General features: G+C 44.8%; 2 protein-coding genes across 2 annotated transcripts in view; both read right to left on the minus strand.

Moving 5' to 3' along the window:
* LOC307228101 (talin-2) overlaps positions 1-17,003 on the minus strand; it is a 95,372-nt gene extending 78,369 nt beyond the window's left edge. Inside the window, exon 1 of the mRNA XM_079997624.1 lies at positions 16,937-17,003. The gene's annotated coding sequence lies outside the window, so the exon portion shown is untranslated. The remainder of the gene's footprint in view (positions 1-16,936) is intronic.
* Positions 17,004-18,741: 1,738 nt separating this feature from the next.
* On the minus strand, positions 18,742-21,102 carry ddx28 (DEAD (Asp-Glu-Ala-Asp) box polypeptide 28). The gene has a single exon (XM_079997626.1). The coding sequence runs from the start codon at positions 20,947-20,949 to the stop codon at positions 19,240-19,242; it is 1,710 nt and encodes a 569-aa protein (XP_079853752.1). The 5' UTR covers positions 20,950-21,102; the 3' UTR covers positions 18,742-19,239.
* Between the last annotated feature and the right edge of the window lie 687 nt (positions 21,103-21,789).

Raw genomic sequence — 21,789 nt, forward strand, 5'->3', positions numbered from 1 at the left:
TTTAAGACATCTGCAGAGCAGCTGTTGCTTTGCCTCACACGTGCACATATGCGCACGAACACACACACACACACACATGCAGAGAGCGAGTCACGGCCTCCCAGCCAGAGGTGAAGGGGTCAGGAGCCCTTGTGTCCAGACGCGCCGTTAAATCTGCGCTAGGTACAGTCAATGTCTGGAAATCAGACACCGTGCGCGTGCACACGCACGCACGCGCACACACACACACACACACACACACACACACACACACACACACACACACACACACACACACACACACACACACACACACACACACACACACACACACACACACACACACACACACACACACACACACCTTCTATCCAAGGCAGTCATCCCACCCCCTCCTGGGAGGGTAGAGATCCTCAAAGATTAGCCCGGCCCTCCCAGCTAGGAAGGGGGGAGGAGAGATGGATGGATGGAGGAGGGACATGGGGGTGGGTAGGGGAGGGATGGGGATTGGGGTTCGGCTACTAATTCAATTACCTAGCCCTCCCCCGGTGCTTTGGCCCCCGTTTCACTGCCATGAATGGAATCAAACACATCAGGGGCCGAGCAGATGACGAAAAGGCGTGTTTACATTAGTGTAGGTGTGTGTGTGTGTGTGTGTGTGTGTGTGTGTGTGTGTGTGTGTGTGTGTGTGTGTGATTGAGAGAGAAAGGGAGGGAGGGAGGGAGGGAGGGAGGCCTGCCATGCATGTGTCTCTGGTTCCCACTGTACTCTATTGAAATTGATGCACATTGGACTTGGTGTGTGTGTGTGTGTGCAGCAGCGTTTCCGTTTTCCGGTAATTGCCAGATTTTGACCGGGAAAATCTGTTGAAGTCTGTTTAAATCCCTCCGGTCATAATGTCCGGTGAAAATAATTCCCTCCAGGCACAATTTGAATTAGTGCTGGGTGGATCATTTCGATAAAGTCGGTGGATCTGTTCATTTCCGTGCTCGGCAAGTTGCAACGGGAAGCCAATCAGTTTGGACGATCTAAAGCTGATCGGAAAGCTTCACCTGTGACCAATCACGTTTGTCGATATAGAACTAGATATAGAACCCGCCCCCTCCCTCGTGGACAGGTAGCACACACACACACACACACACACACACACACACACACACACACACACACACACTCACACTCACACACTCACACACTCACACTCTAGAACTCTGAGGAGAAACAGAAAGATGATGAATAGTTGGGACCCATATATACATAGTTTATCCTTTTTTTGGGATATTTATGTTCCAACCCAAAGAAGGCGGTAAATATTCACTGTGTAAAATATGTCGACAGGACGTCCCGACGAAGACGGACGACACCACAAACGTTTATTTATTATTTATTTAGACCTCCCTGCCATATTTATTTTGTTTTTAGTTTGATCAAAAATGTATTTGAGTGAAATGTAAATTAAGCGGCTGCACTTCATTTGATTTCAAGTATTAATATTCATTATATATATTTTTTTAAATGGCTTAACTGAAAGGACTAATCCAGACATTTAGATGTATAACATTTTTTAAATAATTAATAAAAACATATTATACATCTTAATGCCTTGATGGTGGCATTCTCTATATACCCTGCTTATCAATTGTTTTTCAGCTCAACAAACACAGATAATAACTGACCCAATTCTCTCCCAATTCTCTCCAGGGAAATTGAAATCTTCCTGGACACTTGGACCTGCACCATTTTTTTCTAACGGAAACTCTGGTGTGCTGAAGGAAGCAAAATGTCATTTTGTGAAGTAGACTGTGGAAAGGAAGTGTGTGTGTGTGTGTGTGTGTGTGTGTGTGTGTGTGTGTGTGTGTGTGTGTGTGTGTGTGTGTGTGTGTGTGGAAGGTGATCGGGTAAAAATTGATGACAAGTGACGTTGTGCGAAACCGGCGTGTCATCCCCCGATGTCTCAGCTCGCCGCCGTCTCAACACTTGAGATGTTTTTACTGGCTTCCCGACATGTGAGCCACAGAGTCTCTGCCTCCATCACCACCGGCCTTTCCTGCAGAAACACCACCTTCATCATCAGAACCCCCGCCCCACCACGTCCCCAGAGGCACAAAGACTTGCCGCGCCTCAATCCGCAAACTAGTGATGAGAAGTTGGGCTTGTTTTGGAGACTGGGCTCCTGGCGAGTGACTCGGTGAAATAATTTCTTCCATTTGTCCGTTCGTTCTCGTTCCCGCGTTTGATTCGGTCGGCGCCTCCGGTGTCGGAAGAATCATTCACCGGAATCGTCGAATTCTGTCCAAAGCACTTATTTCGGTGGGACGCAAAGTGTAAATCAATCACGTTTCATTTGAATTACTCGTCTCCGTCCATTATTCCCCGACCCGGGGACGGCGGCCCTCGGCGGTTTTCGAGTCTGGGTTCGGCCCGCGCGTCTGGCTGCAGCCGCCGCGTCGCCAGCGAACGACTCTTTTGCCGGGAACCGTTCCCGACAAACGGATCGTCTGCGAGTCTCGCATCACTGCTTCGAACTATTCCAGACCGGCATAACCCGGCTCTCGCGCCATGCTTTTCCCTTCTCCCCGCGCGGCAAAAGCCCACTCTGCGCTTCCCCTGAATCCGGCTCCGGGCGGAGGAGCAGCATTAGTTGGGGGAGGTCCACGTCGCTCCCCGCCCCGGGGGAGGTGGGGGTGGGGCGGGCTGGGGTGAGATAGCAGCTGCAGAGCAGTAATGACACGGTGGAGCCGCACGCTGAGTGGGATCCCACTCGCTCTCTTGATCTCAGGATACGACAAGATAACATGTTGGGTGTAGTGCAGAAGAACAACGAGCCGGGACTTGGACTGGAGTCCGATTTCATGTGGAACAAGGAGAAAACTGGCTGGAGGAGGGGGCGGGGGATCAGGAAAAAAAAAAAAATACAATAAAAAATTTAAATTGATATCATTCATGTTGGTTATTCTGAGAAGAGTGATATAATTTTCTGTCCATATGCTTAAAAATGTTAATAAAAATTGAGACATAAAATACTAAATAAACGAAATAAATAAGTTAAATACTGCTTTATCATTATTGTGTGATTATTTAATGGTAAAGTTGTTCGCAAAAAGAACATTTAAAAAATTAATAACTTAACATAACTTCAAAAAGAAAAAAACCTACACGATAACAAAAACTGTAATAAATAAGAAAGCCGTCCTGTGCCATGCAAGCCGTTACTACTACTTCTCCTCCTCCTCCTCCTCCTCCTCCCACCCTAATCTCGCTCGGGCCGGAAAGCCGCTACAGGCGTTTAAACCGTCTGCAAGCTGGAGCTGCGTTGGCCTTCAAACCCTATTTCAGTCGACAGCGACGCACACAGCTTGACACACACTCTAATTGGGAAGGTGCCACGCGGCTATTTCTAATCTCCATTAGTACCGTATCCTCGACACACCAGGCTTTTGAGTGGTTTTATTTATTTTTTTCCTCATGCAACTCTTCTTTTAAGCCTTTAGGACGCACTACGGTAATTCCCGAGCACGTTAAAGTGATAGCAGATCCAAGAGAGGTAGGGGAGTGGACCGGGTCGGCAGGGGAACGGATCATGAAGCCAGAGACACACACACAGGAGGAGCGGCGGCTGGTAAGTAGGTAGGTAGGTAAACAAATGGCGTCTGCAGCGTTGAAGCCTGCTTGGTCCCTGGGCAGCGCCTCTATTGTCTGCCGCAGGTGAACAGCCGCTAATAGTTTGTTTGACAGATATTAAACGCACTCTGCCGTTGTGTTATACCAGACTCTACAAAGCATGCACAGATGCTTTTAATATTTGATTGTTTTGTTTTTCCAAAATTTTTATTTTATTTATTTATTTATTTTTTATTGTATTTTTTGTTCATTTTTAATTCTATATCTTCATTATTATATACTGTATTGGCCTTTTTTTTATTGTTTTTTTGGAGGTTATTTTTGTGGTTTATTGTAGGGTTTATCTTATTCTTTATGTTTATTGTACATGGTGACATTTCTATCTTCTAGTTAGCGTATGGTTTCTTTTTGTTCTTTTTTGTGTATTGTTAAGTTTCCTATCAGAGTTTTGTTAATTCTTATGTGTATTGTACATTTTCTAATGTTTTTTGTCTTCATTTTATATTGCCAACTTTTCAGGTAATTGTCAGGTTTATTGCACATTGCCCATTTCCTATTTATATTTTTTTATTATTTTTTATGTGAGCTGCTGTGGTACTGCTATTTCCGGCCATCTATCAATCAATTTAAAAATAAAAAACATGTGTGGCTTTCGAACCAACAAACCACCTCAAAGTCACTACATCCTGGTCATGATTTGAAGCTGTAATTCTTGTTTTAATGTCCGAATTCCAGCTCTCAACGGTATGGCGTTCCCATCCCATTTCCGTTCTAAAATTCATCCCCCGCCGCTTGATCTCTCCTCTTAAGCTCCTATCCTTGAATCCTTCAGCACTTTAAGTAATTGTCCTGGTTTAAAGCAAATTGGACCCGCTTGTACAATGCGCAGTGTAGCCTGTAACATACTTTCTATTTAGGGAAAATCCCTGCTGAGTCCGGCTCATCAGACATTTTAATAACTCAAAACTGGTTTATAGAAAACAGAGCATGTTTGGAATCACAAGCAATCTGTGTCAAATTATTTGTTTTTCCCCCCCTCGCTGCTCGGACCCAAAGATGAATGAACGCTGCGTGGGCACGATCAGATTGCACTGACAGATACTGATGCACTCGGGTGGAGCCGCGGTATAACAAACACAAAACAGAAGTCATCACTCCCTGAAACCGGACAATGAAAGGAGGTGGAAGTATCTCTCAATCAGTTGCCTTTGGCACGGCTGAAACATGATAACGCCGCTGAATAAAGGAGACCGACCTCTACGTCTTCCGTATTTTTTCCATTATTAAGACTCAAATAATGTTGAACCCTCACGTCGTTTATCTTTTTTTGCCATTCCGGAAATTTGGTCCATGCATTTTAACTTATTGTCACCTCACCTGCAGGCATGCGCCTAGAATCGCCTAATGCACGCATTCAAGAAGAGAAAGAAGAGTTTTGCCCTCGTTTATTTCTAGGGTTTCTGCAGGTTTCAACAAGTTCATATTCAGACCTTTGTAAGACCATTCCGAATGCAATTTTAGACCTATTTCACGTCCATACTGGCAAAATAAACAAATTACAGTTTTCCCAGCTCCCGTGCACGCGGCATCGCTTCCTGCTTCGGAACAAATTCAACCGGGGAGCCGTGTCCGCGTCTTCTTACGTAATACCAGGGAACGAGTGCACTAGTAAATCCATCGTGGACGGTGTCGTTTCTCGGACAGAAAAAAATATTATACATTTCAAAAAAGCAAGGCTAAAATGGGTTACCGCAACCCCCCCCCAAAAAAGAAAACTCTTTGGATCTGGACGATTCTAAAGTCCTCCAAATTGACGCAAAAAAAGCGACATTCGCCCAAAAGCGAGTGTTTGCATCCCTGAACTTCATAATCAAATCAATTTTTAAGACTTATGCCTTAAAATTCAGATGATTGGATTTTAGACTTTTTAAGGACCAGCGGAAACCTAATAATAGTCTAAGTGGCATATTCAAACTCTGCCAAAAATAGGAATACAAATACCCTGCGTTAATAGGGTCATTAACGGAGGGCCATGAAGTAGTGACGACTATAAAACGGTGAAAGGTACAAGAACTCACCGATGAGACTATTTGGTCGAGGATTTACGAGCGTGTCGTTCAACAGTGATGAAGTGAGTCGGGGGTTGCCAGGTACAAACTGCAAGTCAGAACCTCACTATCGCCAAAACCGGCAACTCTACAGTACCGACGCATGCGGCTGATCACCACAGACATGTTCATTTATTTGTCCAAAGAAAAGTTTGGGAACACGCAAGACGCATTTCTCAAGTAACACCGCTTTAGAGTTGCTGGAATCTGGGTTCCAGACACACGGGGATGAAAACGGTATTGACCCTCTCGTCTGTATCTGGGTCAGACAAAGAACACATTTCCCCCCCAAAAAGCTGGAGCATCCCTTTAATGATAGAGAAGCCCCTGGGCCTGTCGATATTCTTCCGAGCAATGTGATGATGATACGTGCACAGTATGTTCTGATTTAAAAGCTGCCAAAACAAAGCACCACGTCTACCCAGTGACTTGGCGACAGCCAAGGTGTCGAGCGGGCAACTGGCGACCAGTGAGCCACGAAACGGACTGCGAGACGGAATGCAGCGGAGAGGTGAGGAACATGTAAAAGAAACATCAAGAAAATGTCAAATAAACAGAGAGGGAAAGCAAAGTTTTCATGATGGGGGTTTTGCGGCTTTTTTTTTTTTTTATTATTGAGAGGCTACGGCTGCCGTTCTAGTTTCCTGCTGCTTCAGCAGACTGCGGCCAAACTCAGCCCGGCTTATCTTTCAGCGAGAATACCACCGCAAAACCACAAGAGAGCAAGTGGAACAAAACTGGATCAAATCTACTGCAATACGAGGCTTTTCTACCGTGAGGATGACTTATGCAAGATCTATTTTGGCTTTCTAAGCACTTACCACCCTTTCTAAATATGGACACGGTTGACAAGGTTTTCCAGGTGTCCGTGGTCCATGGCATATTGCTTTCTTTAAAAACCACACGTCATTTTACATCCACTTTCACAGAAGACTTTCCAGGGGAAGACCAGGCCGGGTCCGGTCCAAGTGCGTGCCTTTCTTCGTGTAAACCAACGCTGCTCGGCACGGCCGTGTAGGGACAATGAAAGCTGGAATGTCAGTCCACCCCAAACACAGAGATGCTACACTGTCCAACCGTGTTTACACACTGCACAGCTGCGTGAGGGAGCAGTTAAAATAAGTAATAATCCCAACTACCCCGCCCCCGCCCGCACACTTCGTCACAATATGAAAACGTAACGTAATATTGAAAAAGCTGCAATATCTGCAAAAACCATGGACATTAATATTGCCTCTGCTTTCCACATACAGCGCCGTTTGAACACGTGATGTAAACTTAACACACGGACCGGAGACCCACGGAAGTCATGTGAAAGACTCAATAATCATGGAAATATATATATATATTAAAACCAGCGGTTTGGACAAATCTTTGAATGAAGAAGAGTCATTGCCGAAAAAGGGGACGCAAGTCTGTTGTGTGACGATATTTGAAATGAAAGTGAGCATCTCACACTGATGAGTGTTGGTGGACACAAGAGGAAAAGTCACAAATCTTTGTTAATTTCATATTTAACCACATGTTACATGACGTATAACACTCACACTCACTTATCAAGGACACAGACATGGACACTCACATAGTACTCTATTTAGAGATTCAAGCTCGGTTTAAATGTATGCAAGACAAACTGTACTTTACAACGGAACCCCCACATCAGCTTCACTTTGTCCTTTATCGACCGAGACTTTAAAATAAAATGTCAGTGTTTACAGATGGTTAACCGCTGTCCCAATGAGCAGCAGGGGAAACGTAGCTCTGGGCTCATGGAGGCAAAGTGGAGTTGTCATGAAGAGCATTCTGTGTTACCGTTCAACAATGTTAAGGGCAATAAACTTGATGACTGAATGTCACACATAACCTCATTCATTTATTTTTCACGGCCATCATTTAGACAGCTGACGTTGTCTAATTCGGGGTCAAATTGAGTCAGGATCAGCCTTGCGCTCATACTGTACGGCCAGAGAATCATATTAGTAGTAAGTGTAGAGATGCAAGGGTGCAGAGGGCCCACGGTTTTGTATGTGTCCCGGTTTTTGGGCCATGGTAACAGTATCTTTATATTAAAGATTTTTTTATATTTATTATTATTACATTTTCTTTTTAACATAAACGTGGCGGGTGGAGCTCCAACAGGGGATGAAATGGGAAGTGTGCACGTGTAGGGGCACGCCGAGCTGCGCCCATACACTGCGCCCGTACACTGCGCCCGTACACTGCGCCCGTACACTGCGCCCGTACACTGCGCCCGTACACTGTGCCCGTACACTGTGCCCGTACACTGCGCCAACACGTCCGGTGGATGTCTACCGTGATACCGCGGTTCACGTGGCCGTATTGAACCGTAGGGGGCATACCGAACAGTTGGATAACACCATATACCGTTGCCTCCCGAGGAGAGAGTGGAATAAAGTAATTCAAAATACATTGAAATAACGCCCATCAAGGCCATTTAGACAAAACTTTCACTTTTGAAGCAAATTGAAGCGTAATTATCATATCTTCACTTAAGTCAAAGTTTGCAGTGGCCGCAGTTTTAAGCTGGCATTAACCCTCAAGAATGTGTAAAAAAAATAAAAAAATAATAAAAATCACCATTCCCTATATGATCAGCAACCTATAAAGCCCACAACAGATTTCCGCCTCTACTTGATGTAAATAGCGATGAACACCCGGGTCAAGCAGAAAAAGCAGCAAATTGCGGACATCTTCTCAACATGTCGCCAGGACCGTGACCTGCAATGAGATAAATGTCCCCAGTCGGAACAAGGCTGGCATTCTTCTTCTCGAAGCCCCAAAGCGTAATATGCCAGAGATCATCTTAAGGAAAAGAATTTGACAATGCTGCTTTTGTCCTGCTGCCAACGGGAGAACAAGCTCCCCACAGACATGTCAATAAGAAACACAGCATGCACCAATCCAATGCACCAAAGCGCCGAAGATCGTTGAACAATCTCATTTAAAGGAAGGCGAGACAGGAAACTGACATTGGATTATCTCAATTAAATTCAACGGGGCGACCAGAATCCATGACGCTACAGTTTGCAGACAGTGGCTTAAGCACATGAAGCCACTGAAGCTTATAAATCGTGTGCTTTCCATTAAGTCTCGAGACAGGCAGTAATCAAAAAAAAGATGACGGCTATCAAATGAAGGGGTTGAGCCCACGCTGCAAATAAATGAACACTAACCAAAGCAGTGGCTTGAGACTGCAATTGGATAATAAGACACGGAATTCCACATGTCCATTGGCCCTTAGAAAGTCCTACTGCTTCAGCACAACAGAAAGCCTCAGAACAGACCAAAAACACCCTCGTAAATATACCCAAGAGCCCCCATCAATGAGGTCTCTTTTTAAACTAGAGGCCTGAAACAGTTGGTAGCAAAACTTAGAACAAAGCGGGAGGTCGTCGATGGCTTTTTCAAGGAAACCTTTTGGAGACATGTGCAAAGGTGTTCTGTGCTGTGCTTGAACAAGAGACTCACACTAGGCACAGGCAATATTGACTAAAAAGAAACATCACAATATTTCTGATTGATTAGACAAAGGGCATTGGTTAGAACAGTCTACAAAGTTCAGAAAATTATATTACTTTGCCGTATTGCAACCTTGAAGAAACCGTGAACTAACAAACCAAAAAGCGATATCTGGTCTCATATCGCGTTATCTACATTATATCGATGTATCGGCCAGTTCCAATAGAAGGGACCCAGTCCAAAGTCTTGCCTGCAGCAGGTGGAGTGCCCTTCCCTAAAGTCACTTTCCCCGCTTATAACTTTGGGGGACATCGGCCACCACCGGCTCAGACGTCAATGGGAGAAACGCACCCACTTAGCGAGCTGCATTAGAAAGCACTGCCCATAGCGCAATGCACAAATAAAAGGCTATTTCCAGCCACTTGATTAAGGCTGGGCTTTCCACATGTAATGTAATCCAGCTGCCGCTCCCTCTCATGCTGCTGCTCCAGAGAGAGAGAGAGAGAGAGGGGGTGGTGGGTGGAGGGGCGACGGGGCTAGAAGAGCCATGTTTACAGTCAGAGAGAGCGGCGTGCACGGCGTTTTAGTGCTCGTTCTCCTGGCTGAGAGGCCTGGCCGCACGCCCATGAGCGCTCCCTCCCGCTAATAAACAAAGAATGGTTTTCCTTATATAGTTCTACTCCACTCACTCAGCACAGACTACATCACCGTCGGGCCTGCAGGGTGAAGCACACGGCCAGGTCCTCTTGTATCATACTTTGGTTTTACAGTGGAGTGGAGAAGTGACACTTTGACAGAGTCAGAGTCACACATTAATGACCATTTAAAAATGGGCTATTTCTAATGGAGTCTATTTAGAGGAATCAAGTGGGGTCACAAGGGGTTTGTTAAAGTAGACTGCAAACAGGAGGAATGCTGAACAATCAGTTTGACAAGCTATGATCCGTGCCGTCAAGGAACGTGTAAACATTCAAGATTAGAAGAACCAAGGGTATAAAAGTGTTTAAAATCACATTGTGCAGCGTTGCTTAGGACCATTTTGAATTATACAGTGTTTACACACTTCACTACAAAAAAGTAAGAGGAATTGCAGTCCTTAAACTGACCACATGAAATATTCACTTGCGTAGAATCTAAAATACGTTTTTTTTGTTCGTGAGATTAATTAACTTGAAGAGGATTGAATGAGCAGGACACAACACGTTACCAAACAAGATAACCAATTTAAGTTCTTATATTTTTCTGTGCAGCCAATGTTTAACAAGAAATGCTGTTCAAGTTCACTTTGACTCAAAATACACAAACATTCCTCGAGCCTTATATTAGATATCTGCTATGTGGCCCCTCTCCACCTCCCTAGAATACCTGCAACTGTGCAGGGGAAAGAAGCAGAACAGAGGAGCAGAACTATAATAATAATAAAAAAATAAAAATAAAAAAAAATAATAAAAAAAAAAAAAAAGATGAGTTATTGGTATTTTTGGTGTCCTGCTATTTGCAAAACACTCGCCCTTGGAAAGAAGTGTTACCAGCCAAAAAACTACCAGAATAATACATGCATGAAGATTTATCATGATGGGACAACCAATAATAGAATGCCAAAGCCATAGAAGGTTCTTCGGGGAAGCGCGTGGACAGGACTGTTCCCACTCTCCCACAAACACCCCACAAACCGAGAAGCCAAGCTGCTCGGGACAAAACTTCCGGGGGGAAGAATTCCAGCGCGGGATTATTTTCAACCGTCCCAATCGTCACACGGCAGAAAATAACTTCTGACGAGTGATGTGAATGTTGAAATTCCGTCAACAAATAACAGACATGTTAAGTAATGAGAAGGCCATTTGTTCCCGATGATTTGGGGGAACAGCTACGGTTACAGACAACTGCTGAGGGATTCTTTCTTTAAACTTAAAAAAAAAAAAAAAAGCAGCGGAAGAGCCGGTCCTTAATTACAGCAAGGCTTGATGAATGGATCAAAGGCAGAGGAACTGTCCGATTTCGTGGCTTTCTCCACTCAGATGGTAGGTACTGAGTGCAGGTTTATGTAGTTTTCATGAAAAGACGTAAACCTATTTATTTACAAAATAACCAAAATGAACAATAATAATTTTCGATTTGATAATATCCAATATATTCATTGATTAAATCCTGAAAGGAATTCCCAATATAAGAAACACAGTATCTGGATTTTGCAGTGCTTTGTGCAGTCTGTTTGCCAGAGAGCGTTTGCTTAAATTAATGAACAACCTGGTGTGAACATGTGTTCGGCCATTTTCTACAGTGACCGAATCCAGGGTTAAGTGGGGAAGTAGACTCGGCCCTGGCCGTTGTCAAAAACTGACCAACCTCAGCATTTTAAGTCAATATTGATTAACTAGAAGTGGCCGATATCTCACCGAAACCCCAACACTCCATTAACATGCCAGTTTAAATTTAGGTTAGGCAAGGTGGTAAGCTTGCAAATAGACCGACAACGGTCATCACGGGGGAAAAAGGGGTCGATAAGGGATCAACAGGAGGCGGCCAAATTGCACAAGTGTCAGTGTTACACGGCTGACAGGTGTTCACAGATAACCCACTGCTTTCACATAAGCCAAACCAAAATCCACTGCCGTTGTTCTGCGGCGGGCCACAGGAGACACCTGATTACCTCACATTTCTTTCTTGTGACTAAGAGGTAGAAAGTGGAGACCCTACCGGGAAGACACTCTGCCATAGAAACAGTCTCGCAATAGCCTTGAACCGGAGAAGTCACCTCGACACACATGTTGAGCCCGGATATGTTTCCATGGCTGAGATGTCAGACAACATCACCGGCTGAAGTCTTCAAAATCAATCTGGATTAAAGACTCGAAGACCGGCGGAGCACAATGTGAAGCACTCCGGCGGGAACATTCAGAGTATTACATGGTGTGTTGCGATTATCAAATGGGTCGACCTCTCCTTATAGCTGGTACTTGAAATGGCCTATCGTGACACAACCTAATACAAATCATTCAAAGGGCAATTTAAAACAACACTGTGCATAAGGATAGGCTAGTTTAGTTACTCAAATGTCTGGTTGCATGGGGTTGGCATTTTCCCCTTCGGACATACAAATGCCTCTTGAAGAAATGAATGCTTGCCTTGGACGTCCGTGTAGAACCGCAAGTTCAACCTTGACAAGAGGAAGTAAAGGGTTCCCTGAGAAGAACCTCTCCATCAGAAGTCACGGTCCAGACAGAGAGATATAGATATAGACGTTTGGGGCAAGCATAACATTTTGCAAAAGTGAGAAAGTCCTATATTGCCAGGCATCGGCCAATGTCTGACAGTGGTATCTGTGCATCCCTGAGCTGAACTCTTCTTGCATGACATCATCTGAGTCGGAGCGCATGAGATCAAATGGGTTGGAGGTCGTTGGCTGCAGCTTCGTGCCATTTGGTGGAAACGTCGAGCACCTCGTACCTTTGATCACGGAGCACTTTTGTGAATAGGATTTTTACAAAGGTGGTGTTGGGGAAGTTAGGCCTGGCTTGGAATTGTGACACTTATATGCTGCGTGAGTTGGCTGCCTGTTGCTAATTATAACCATCTTATGTGAGAATGTGGGTGGGACAGAGGAGCAGCGAGGCTGGTTCGACATTTCCTCTGTCTGGTTCTGTCCAAAGCCGAAGCTGCCGAGCGCCGACACACAGAAGCCTTGTCTTTTTCAAAGCCACAACACTGGAATCCTGTGATTTGACTCCTATGTTTGAGGTTACGAATGGTAACCTCCAGCGGCCGAGGTCGGGGGGAGTGTGAAATTCTATATTGTCGCCCTGAACTAGAACGGCCATTTCCCATCCGGTCCCATCCTCCAAGACGAGTGAATGAACAGATGAATGAAGGCTCTTTTCGACAACAGTCCCATTTCATAGTCTGATATCTCAATATTAACACTCCAGACGGGTTCACTTGTAATAAACAAATTAAGGATGCTGTGCAGCTAAGCGACAGAAAAGACATCTGGACCATCTGCTCGGCATCATGATCATGAAAAACTACAGTTTGGATGTTTTCAGCATTTTGCATTTTGAAGGAAACTTGGTCTTACACATCAATGTAGTCACCTAGCCTCAATAGATTGGTTTTATCTGATATGGAGAAATACACAGTTCGGAGGTGTATAATTCCCCGGCCATCGCCCCCAAAAACAAACAACAACTTTGCAATAAATGTTGTCCAATTTTGCCCCCTTTCTGCAAACAAAACTTTTCTTGGAAAGATGATTCCAGGTGAGCAGTGGTGGACCGCCTCGGCCACTAATATTGGATGGAAACATTTTAAAAATTGAAGCAGCACTTTGGTAAACCCATCATTAGGCATTCTGGAAAGCAGTGTTGTAGGCCAAACCATATTTTGAGAAAAAGGCCTCTACCATAAAACAACTGTTTTAGAACTGTTTGTTGGAGAAACGCGGGGAAACATATTTCGTTTTTCTGCCTCCAAATGCATCCTGCTCCAGCCCGGCAAACCTCCACTCGCACTGAAAGGAGAGACATCAGGAGGGGCGAAGAGATTACCACCAAATAAAATCTAGGGGTACAGTGGCCAAGTTAAGTGGGTTAATGGCCTTACTAATTTAAATTAATTATCCTCGCAAGTCTCTGCATCTAATGGGGTTCAGGCTTTACAACCAGAGCAGAGATAACCCTCCCAGTATGAAAGCATCAATGCTGGCTTTCCTCCCATGGTCCCTTTGGCCTACATACTGTACATTGCACATGCTATGATTAGTATGCACTAATCATAGCTGTACATGACTTTCTTTCTGTGGCTGCTTACACTCAACTTTACGGACATGGTATGATCAATATATAAATGATATATCGTCATTCAACAACAGAACTGGGTCCAAGGCTTAATAACACTCATGTCTAAAATCACTTTTTTCCAAACACTGCATTTCAATGTCCTATACAGTAAGTGTTTGAAAAGTGTAGCCAGCTTTCATAACTCACATTCTGCTCACACGACTCACTGATTCTGCTCTTGAACGCCGGTGATGTGATATCTCCTATAATTGGACTGCAAAATTAAAAATCACATAAGCGTAAAAGGAGGGGGGGGGGGGTTATTCTAAGCAAGGCAGGAATGGTATCTTTTTGAAGGGTAATCTTCAACAAAGTGACACTCGTCGAGAGGGGGAAGGGGGGGTGGCGGCATGAGCATCGGCTTATTGATTATAGCTTCACCTGTGCAGAAATTCAGCACAAGAAAAGTCTGATATAACGTGTGATACAGCGCTGCATTCAGCCTGGCGAAGCCTTACAGGTCCAGTGTCTTTTTCACCCAACATGCCAAAGACAACCAGGCAGCCAGGGCGCCTTGCGGGCGATATACTTTGGCCCATTAAACTGCCAGAGAAACTCCCTTGCGCAGCAAACATGTCAGGCGTCTTCTGCTTCACTGGTGATCCGTCTCAAATGACCCATCGTGTTGGTCCGCTTACTACGATCCCGGCTGATCCCAGACCTGCACTACACTATCTGATCCGCATTAGAGCTGCCAAGAGATTCCGTCTGTCTCCTCTGTTTGCTGCCGTTGACTTGTTTCACTTATTTGTATTAGGACGTACCATACTGAAAGAAAACAAAAAGGCCAACAAGGGGTGGGCGGGGATGTTTCCTTGAATTGAAAATAAATTATGACGGAAAAGGCAAACATTCAAATTCTGTTACATCCTATTTTTTTTCCCCTTTTCTCATAAAGAAATTGCCAAGAGTATGGTCCTTATGCAAAGACAATGTTTTTTTTTTCCATCTTGTTTTGTTAATCATAACTTATAGAGTCCCCGGAAGGAAAGCTCGTTAACTAAAGATAAACAACCCCAAATAATGACGTCTACCTTTCTATCTATCTGTAAATGGAAGGGGTGTGGCCGGCACGCGCCGAGGAGCTAAATGGGCCTCATGGGATCATGTAGATATATTGCATCCACAGTGGAAAAGGTCACTTGTCGCATTGTGCTTATTGTATCCATAACTGATGGATATAGAGGTATTTAACAGCATGTTATAGCCAGCAAACAGTAACAACCAGCCAAGCGCTGTCGTTCTGAACTGAGCTGGGATACAGATATATAGATAGGACCAAATAACCACCTAGAACTGAATTCATCCATCATCACATACATACAAATATATATATTCCCCCCCCCGCATTGCATCCACGGAAATAACAACAGTTTTACGCCAGGTGAGCGATGCTATATTTGGTGCGTTTCAGAGTGTGGCATCACTTGAGAGTATGCAAAGAAGAACTGGTCGGTTCCTCCAATGACTGTCAGAGCTTCCTGCGGTGCGAAAAACATCCTCTTTGAAGGATTGTAGTTTGCGGCGTTTTGCAAAACACAGCACAAGTTACAGTTTTCCGAGTGTCCTTTCAACGCAGCCCCGGCTCAAGCTGTCGGTCAGGATGTCGTACTTTGCAAGCGGCTGGATGCGAATGCCTTCAAAGAGACGACGCGTGGGCCTAGATAACGCTGGATGATGATATCACAAAGCGGCCCGCTCCTTAAACTAGTGAAATTACGACAGTTTTTTTAGATCATTCCTGTGCGAAATGCAGATCGCAATTGATCAAACTCGAATGACAACACGTCTGAAACGTCCCGGTTCTAACGGGACCTCAACCATGTGCTTCCTGCGGTTGTCGTGTTTCAGACACGTTTAGCCCGAAAGACGCAGCGATTAAAAGAAAAACAAAAAAACGCAGAGCGATAACAATAGGGGCCAAAAAAGCGGCCAGCTCCTGAATAACACGCCGGGTATGGCTTTCTAATATTAATACATATGAAACTCTAATTACAAACTCTAATTTGCACGCAGAGAACTGTCACCGTTTCACATGGACAGACAGATAGACAGATAGATAGACATAGAGGGACACATAGAGAGACAGATAGAGAAACAGACCGACAGAGATAGACAGATAGATAGACAGACAGATAGACATAGAGAGACAGATAGAGAGACAGATAGAGAGGCAGACAGATAGATAGACAGATAGACAGACAGACAGATAGATAGATAGACAGATAGACAGACAGACAGACAGACAGACAGAGAGACAGACGGATAGATATAGAGAGACAGACGGATAGATATACAGACAGACAGACAGACAGACAGACAGATAGATAGACAGATAGATAGATAGATAGATAGATAGACAGATAGACAGATAGATAGATAGACAGATAGACAGATAGACAGATAGATAGACAGATAGATAGATAGATAGATAGACAAATAGATAGATAGACAGATAGAGAGAGAGACAAATAGAGAGAGAGACAAATAGAGAGGTAGCCTAAAAATGTAACAATAAAGCTCTGGATCATTCACACTCAGAAATCAAGACCGTGCAGTCTTGCTTCTACTCCCGGCGTGGGGCGCGGGGTGCGTGGGGTGCGGGGTGCGGGGCGCGGGGCGTTGTGATTCAGAAAGTAGATCGGATCCCGTTTTAAAATCCGTTAAAAAAAAAAAAAACAGCCCGGGCAGCCTATCTGGACCTGTGGAGCAGCGGAGCAGCGGTGTGGCCGCTGCTGCTGCTGCAATGGAGCCAGCCAGCCCTCCACCACCACCACCACCACCTCCACCACCTCCACCACCTCCACCTCCACCTCCACACTCACCGGGAACCACCACTACACTCACTGGGACCGCCTATAATGAACGCCCGGCTCCGGGGAAAGTAGCGTGTCGAAGCGCGGAAGACCTTACCTTCAGACCCTCTGGCTCATGGCAGCAGCTCCTCGGGAGTCCGACCTCCACGACGGGGAGATTTCCAAGTGGCCGGGCGGGCGGGCGGGCAGCGTGCGTGCGTGCCTGCGTGCGTGTGTGTGTGTGTGTGTGTGTGTGCGTGTGTGTGTGTGGGAGTGGGGAGATCAACCCCGTGAACGTGGGAAGAGGGAAATACGTCATCAGTGCCGGACGGGGGCGTTTGTAGTCCCACTGGCGGCCCCTGCGCCGAATAGCCGACACACAACGGAGCGCAATACTACACAAAAACACTACCGTTTGTTGTTGTTTTACCAGTGGTAATCCGTCTCATGGCCTTTGTTCGTATAATTAAAATGAGCTTAAATATATAACAAAATACAGTTGTTATTGACAAATGTTAATCTGTTTCTGTCATAGTATAATTCAAAATACTTTGAATTATGTGTCTTTTTTTTTTTTTATTAATTTAATCCACTTGGTTCACTTGGCATATGTTATAATAAGAAAATGAATATTTCCAAAATAAAGCAACATTATTATGAACATTATCAACTATATATATATAAATGTTATGAAAGATTATCAGTGATAATGTTAATCAAATGTACAAATGTTTTGCATTTTCATGGCCTTGTTAGTAGATTTCGAAACGGTTTGTGTTGAGGCGGCAATAATAATAATAATAATAATAATAATAATAATAATAATAATAATAATGAAACAGAAACATTTTGGATACCCCGGCCCAAACTTTGGTATTTTTTTTTCAAATGTGCCAAATGTTTTTAAGCCCCATGTTTTAAAACACCCAAACCCTAACATCTGCTCAAATATTTGCAAAGAACTTCACAAATACTCCTTGTTTGTTGTACTGTGGGTGGGACCAGGAGAGGATCACTCCAAACCTGCAGCCATAGGTCCACTCTGTGTGCTCAAATCTCACCTTTCATTTGGTTTTCCCTCCCTGCAACTCGGGTGCAGAGCTATTTGTCAAGCCATGGTGAGGTTTGGGATGTAAATCTTAAGGTCAAGCAGAAGTTATTGTCAGTTTTCCCACCATGATGTCGTCCTTCACTCAGCTCTGTATACAAGTTCAAATCTTCAGGATGAAATGTATGTGAAATGCATGTGTTTTCCATTTCCCCGCAATATATTTGAAAATCTCAAATATATAAAATACATATATATTTATATATGGATCTCACACAAATACACTGTGTGATAGCATGTTTGATCTCCACGCAGAATAATCACAAACATGTTCAGTCCACCACGCCCACGCCAATGTTTCATAAAATGAGAGAAAATGTTGCCACCCCGTGGATAAACCGGTGGAGTACAATCATGAGCGGCCATTGATTTTTGCGATACGTTCATCAGATATAGTCTGACTAGACACTGGATTTCAAATTCAGCATTTGGAATGCTTCCATCACTTTGTCACCAAAAACACAAATCCCTTGTGAGATGCAGCTTTAAAAGTTAATAGAATGCAATAGGGTTCCATTATATTCTTAATATTGTTTTGATATGGACAATTGTTTTACATTTGCGTTTACATATTTTAAAATTTTCGTTTGTGAAAGGGAACACAGATTCCAAAAGGTATTCAAAAACAAATAGATTGTAAAACAAGTGCCTTGCCTCAATAAAATTTTCAAAACGACTACCAGCTGCTGGTCATAAAATTGAAAGTCATACTGTAATGAATAAAATCACCAGTGACAAACTAAAGTGTGAACACTTTATTATTTCCAATACAATTTGGGGTAGACAAGTGAAACGCAAATATATTAACAGATTGAGAATTTAATATATTTATTTGTAGCAGTGAATGGTCTATATTATAGTGTCAGCGACGGCTTCCTTTAGGCCTTATTACTCTGATATACATCCCAAAAGAATGACTGGTGTGCATTTCCACATTTCCATTTAACGTTCTGGATTAGCTTGGAAAAAATATCATTTTTCGTGGGAATCATATAGGCTAGATCTCACTCATTGTAATACTGACCAATATGTGAAAACCTGCAGGAAAACAGAGGGTCATGTTTGAAAATGGTTTTTCACAGCAACATAACTTTGTTTGATACTGCTCAGCAAATTACATGAATTGTAGAAAATGATTAATTGTTATTGAAGAACCAGTATCAAAGTTAAGGCATCAGTATGGAGTTCATAAACAAAGCCATACCTATAGTATTTATAATAACAGTACTTCATGCTGAGAGAAAATCTTGCAAAACATTTTCTGCGTACATTCAGAGTGATCTGAATCTATCATTCCAACACCATCCATTAAACTATTCCATCTCCGGCCCTAGTATTTGGGGTTTTGGATCTTGAATAGCAGATTTCATGCCGGGCAAAGTGCTTCTCCTGCGTGCAGCCGTCTCTATGGTCTGCACCAGCTCCACATCCCAGTTGTGCGTCACAAAGCTGAGCACCTCTCCGCCCTCCACGCTCCCTGCCCTCCCCACCCTCCCCGCTCTGTGGATGTAGTCCTCAGCTGACTCGGGAAAGTCGTAGTTGACGACCAAACACACCCTGGAGGTGTCCAGGCCGCGTGAGGCGATGTCCGTGCAGACGAGTACATCCACCTTCCCCTTCTGGAAGTTGGAGAATATCCCGGCCCGGAGCGCGGCGGGCATCTCGCCTTGAAGTCGCATGTGCTGGACACCGAGCTCATCCAGAGAATAACCCAGCCAGTTGACTGTGGCCGCCTTGTTGCAAAACACCAGGACGGCGCCACCTCCTTGTTGCTGTTGAACCGTCTTCAGGGCTTCGTGAAGCTCCAGGATCTTGTCGGAACCTCTCACCTTCACGAACGCCTGCTTGACATGGGGCATGAGGACATGCAAATTCTTGCTTTTAACGGTGACGATGCTTCCAAGATCCGTCACCTGGCTAAGGATCTCCCCGATACCACCAGGAAAGGTGGCTCCGATCATCAGCAGCTGGGCTTTGTGACCGGGACCCCTCGTCTCCAATGGCCCACTGGCAATATTGGCTTGAACTAGGATGTCCTCCAACATACCGGAGAAACTGGGATCGAACATGGTGTCAGCCTCATCCACTACGAGGAACCTCAGCTCACTCAGGTCAAGGCAGCGCTTCCGCAGAGCCTTGACCAGAGCTCCAGGGGTGACGACCAAAACGTCTGGAAGGCCCTTCCTGAAGGCTGTCAGGATGCTTCCTACTCCTCTTCCACCTCCCACGGTCTTCGTCCGCAGGCCGAACGGGGCACACAGGGTACGTGACACGGTTGCCACTTGGTCTGCCAACTCCCTGGATGGCACAAGGACCACACATCTAATTTGGGGTTCTCCCTCAGTGTTGTCCTCGGACGCCTTTTGCAGCTGCAGCGTGTGAATAACAGGCAGGAGGTAACTCAGTGTCTTGCCGCTGCCCGTCTCCGCAGCACAGAGGATGTTGTCCCCCTTCAGGACTTTGGGGATGGTCTGCAGTTGCACGGTTGTGGGATGGGTGATGTTAGTCTTGTTCAGAGCCTGGACCAGCTCCTTGCTGATGCGGAGATCTCCGAACGTCACAGCTTTTACGTCTTTGCCCTTTCCTTCCTGTTGGTTTTCGGTGACAAAGGGCGCAACGGCCTTGGTGTTGTTTATAGTGAAATGGTCTCCATAGGATTTGTTGTGTTTCCAGCCTCTGGAGGCGAGGACGGCCTCTTCGAACTTGCCCAGCACGTAGCCCGCAGACTGGTTCCGCTGCGGGTCCCTGCTCTGGATCAGCAGCTTGCCGGCCTTGATGGTGGGGATCCCTCTTTTACCTCTGACCTGCTTCACGTTTTCAATCTGCTTCTGCATGTGTCGGGGGATGCGGATCACCACCGGCTCCCCTGCGGCGGCCGCAGTTCGACAATAACGAGCTGGACTCATTAAAATACTATTATGGAATAAAAAGACCAATTCTTTGACAAATCCGCAGTAGACACTTCTTGGTGGAATCATCTTTAGTGCAGATTTAGCCAAATGACTGACCTTCACGGGCTGCATTTTGCAAAAAAAAAAAATAATAATTACAGTCCTGGAACACAATTGTCACCTCGCGTACGTATCTAATTCCCCCAAAATAAAACCATTATAAATAATAATAATAATAATAATAATCACGCTTTGCGAACACTAATAACTGCAAGCTCGCCTCCATGCTTGTTGGTCGCACAATCATGACGTCACATGGTGTCGCCTGGAGTGATGACGTTAGTCTAGCGCTTTGACGCGCATGTGGCTTTCCCTTGGAACTCGGTAATCCGCAATTCAAAACCCGTAGTCCCCAATTCCGAGCTAAATGTGTTGCGTTTCATTGCTACAGTGCATTTGTGTGCTGTATGGCCAACCTGTGAATTCTACAAGCTACCAAAACTTGTAATAAATAGCGCGAGAGCCACATAGTTTAGATCGAAGTCGGACGGGTTTTCAAATCAAAACCTCTGCAAGAGGGAACGTCGTTCACCGCCCTTCTTCGCGACGTCGGGTCTGCTCTCTTAGTAACCTTGGACCCAAGCGATCTGCCGCGAAATTCGCACTCGGAATTCCTTCCCCAAGCGGCCGTTCCGTTGCACCTCTACGAGCAGGAACGTCTGGGGTTCCGAGTTCCGAGTCTCGCTTGCAATTGAACGCAGCAGCAGGGGCAGAGGAACGGATTGGTTAATTGGTTCCCTCCGATTAATCAAAATCACCATGCGCTCTCAAAAGAATGGCAGGTATGTAAAGAAGTGTTGTTGTTGCTGTTGTTGTTGTTTTAGTGTGTCTAGTTTCTTAATAGAAGGGGTACAGAGTAGCACTGACCGCTCTTCCCCCTGTGGGGGGGGGTCAATTGATCCATTGATTCAA

Source organism: Zeus faber, assembly GCF_960531495.2.
Source record: "Zeus faber genome assembly, chromosome: 3".
NCBI classification, from domain to species: domain Eukaryota; kingdom Metazoa; phylum Chordata; class Actinopteri; order Zeiformes; family Zeidae; genus Zeus; species Zeus faber.

Excerpts from the sequence above, each read along its gene's own strand:
- ddx28 (XM_079997626.1), bottom strand. The coding sequence starts at position 20,949 with ATGCAGCCCGTGAAGGTCAGTCATTTGGCTAAATCTGCACTAAAGATG.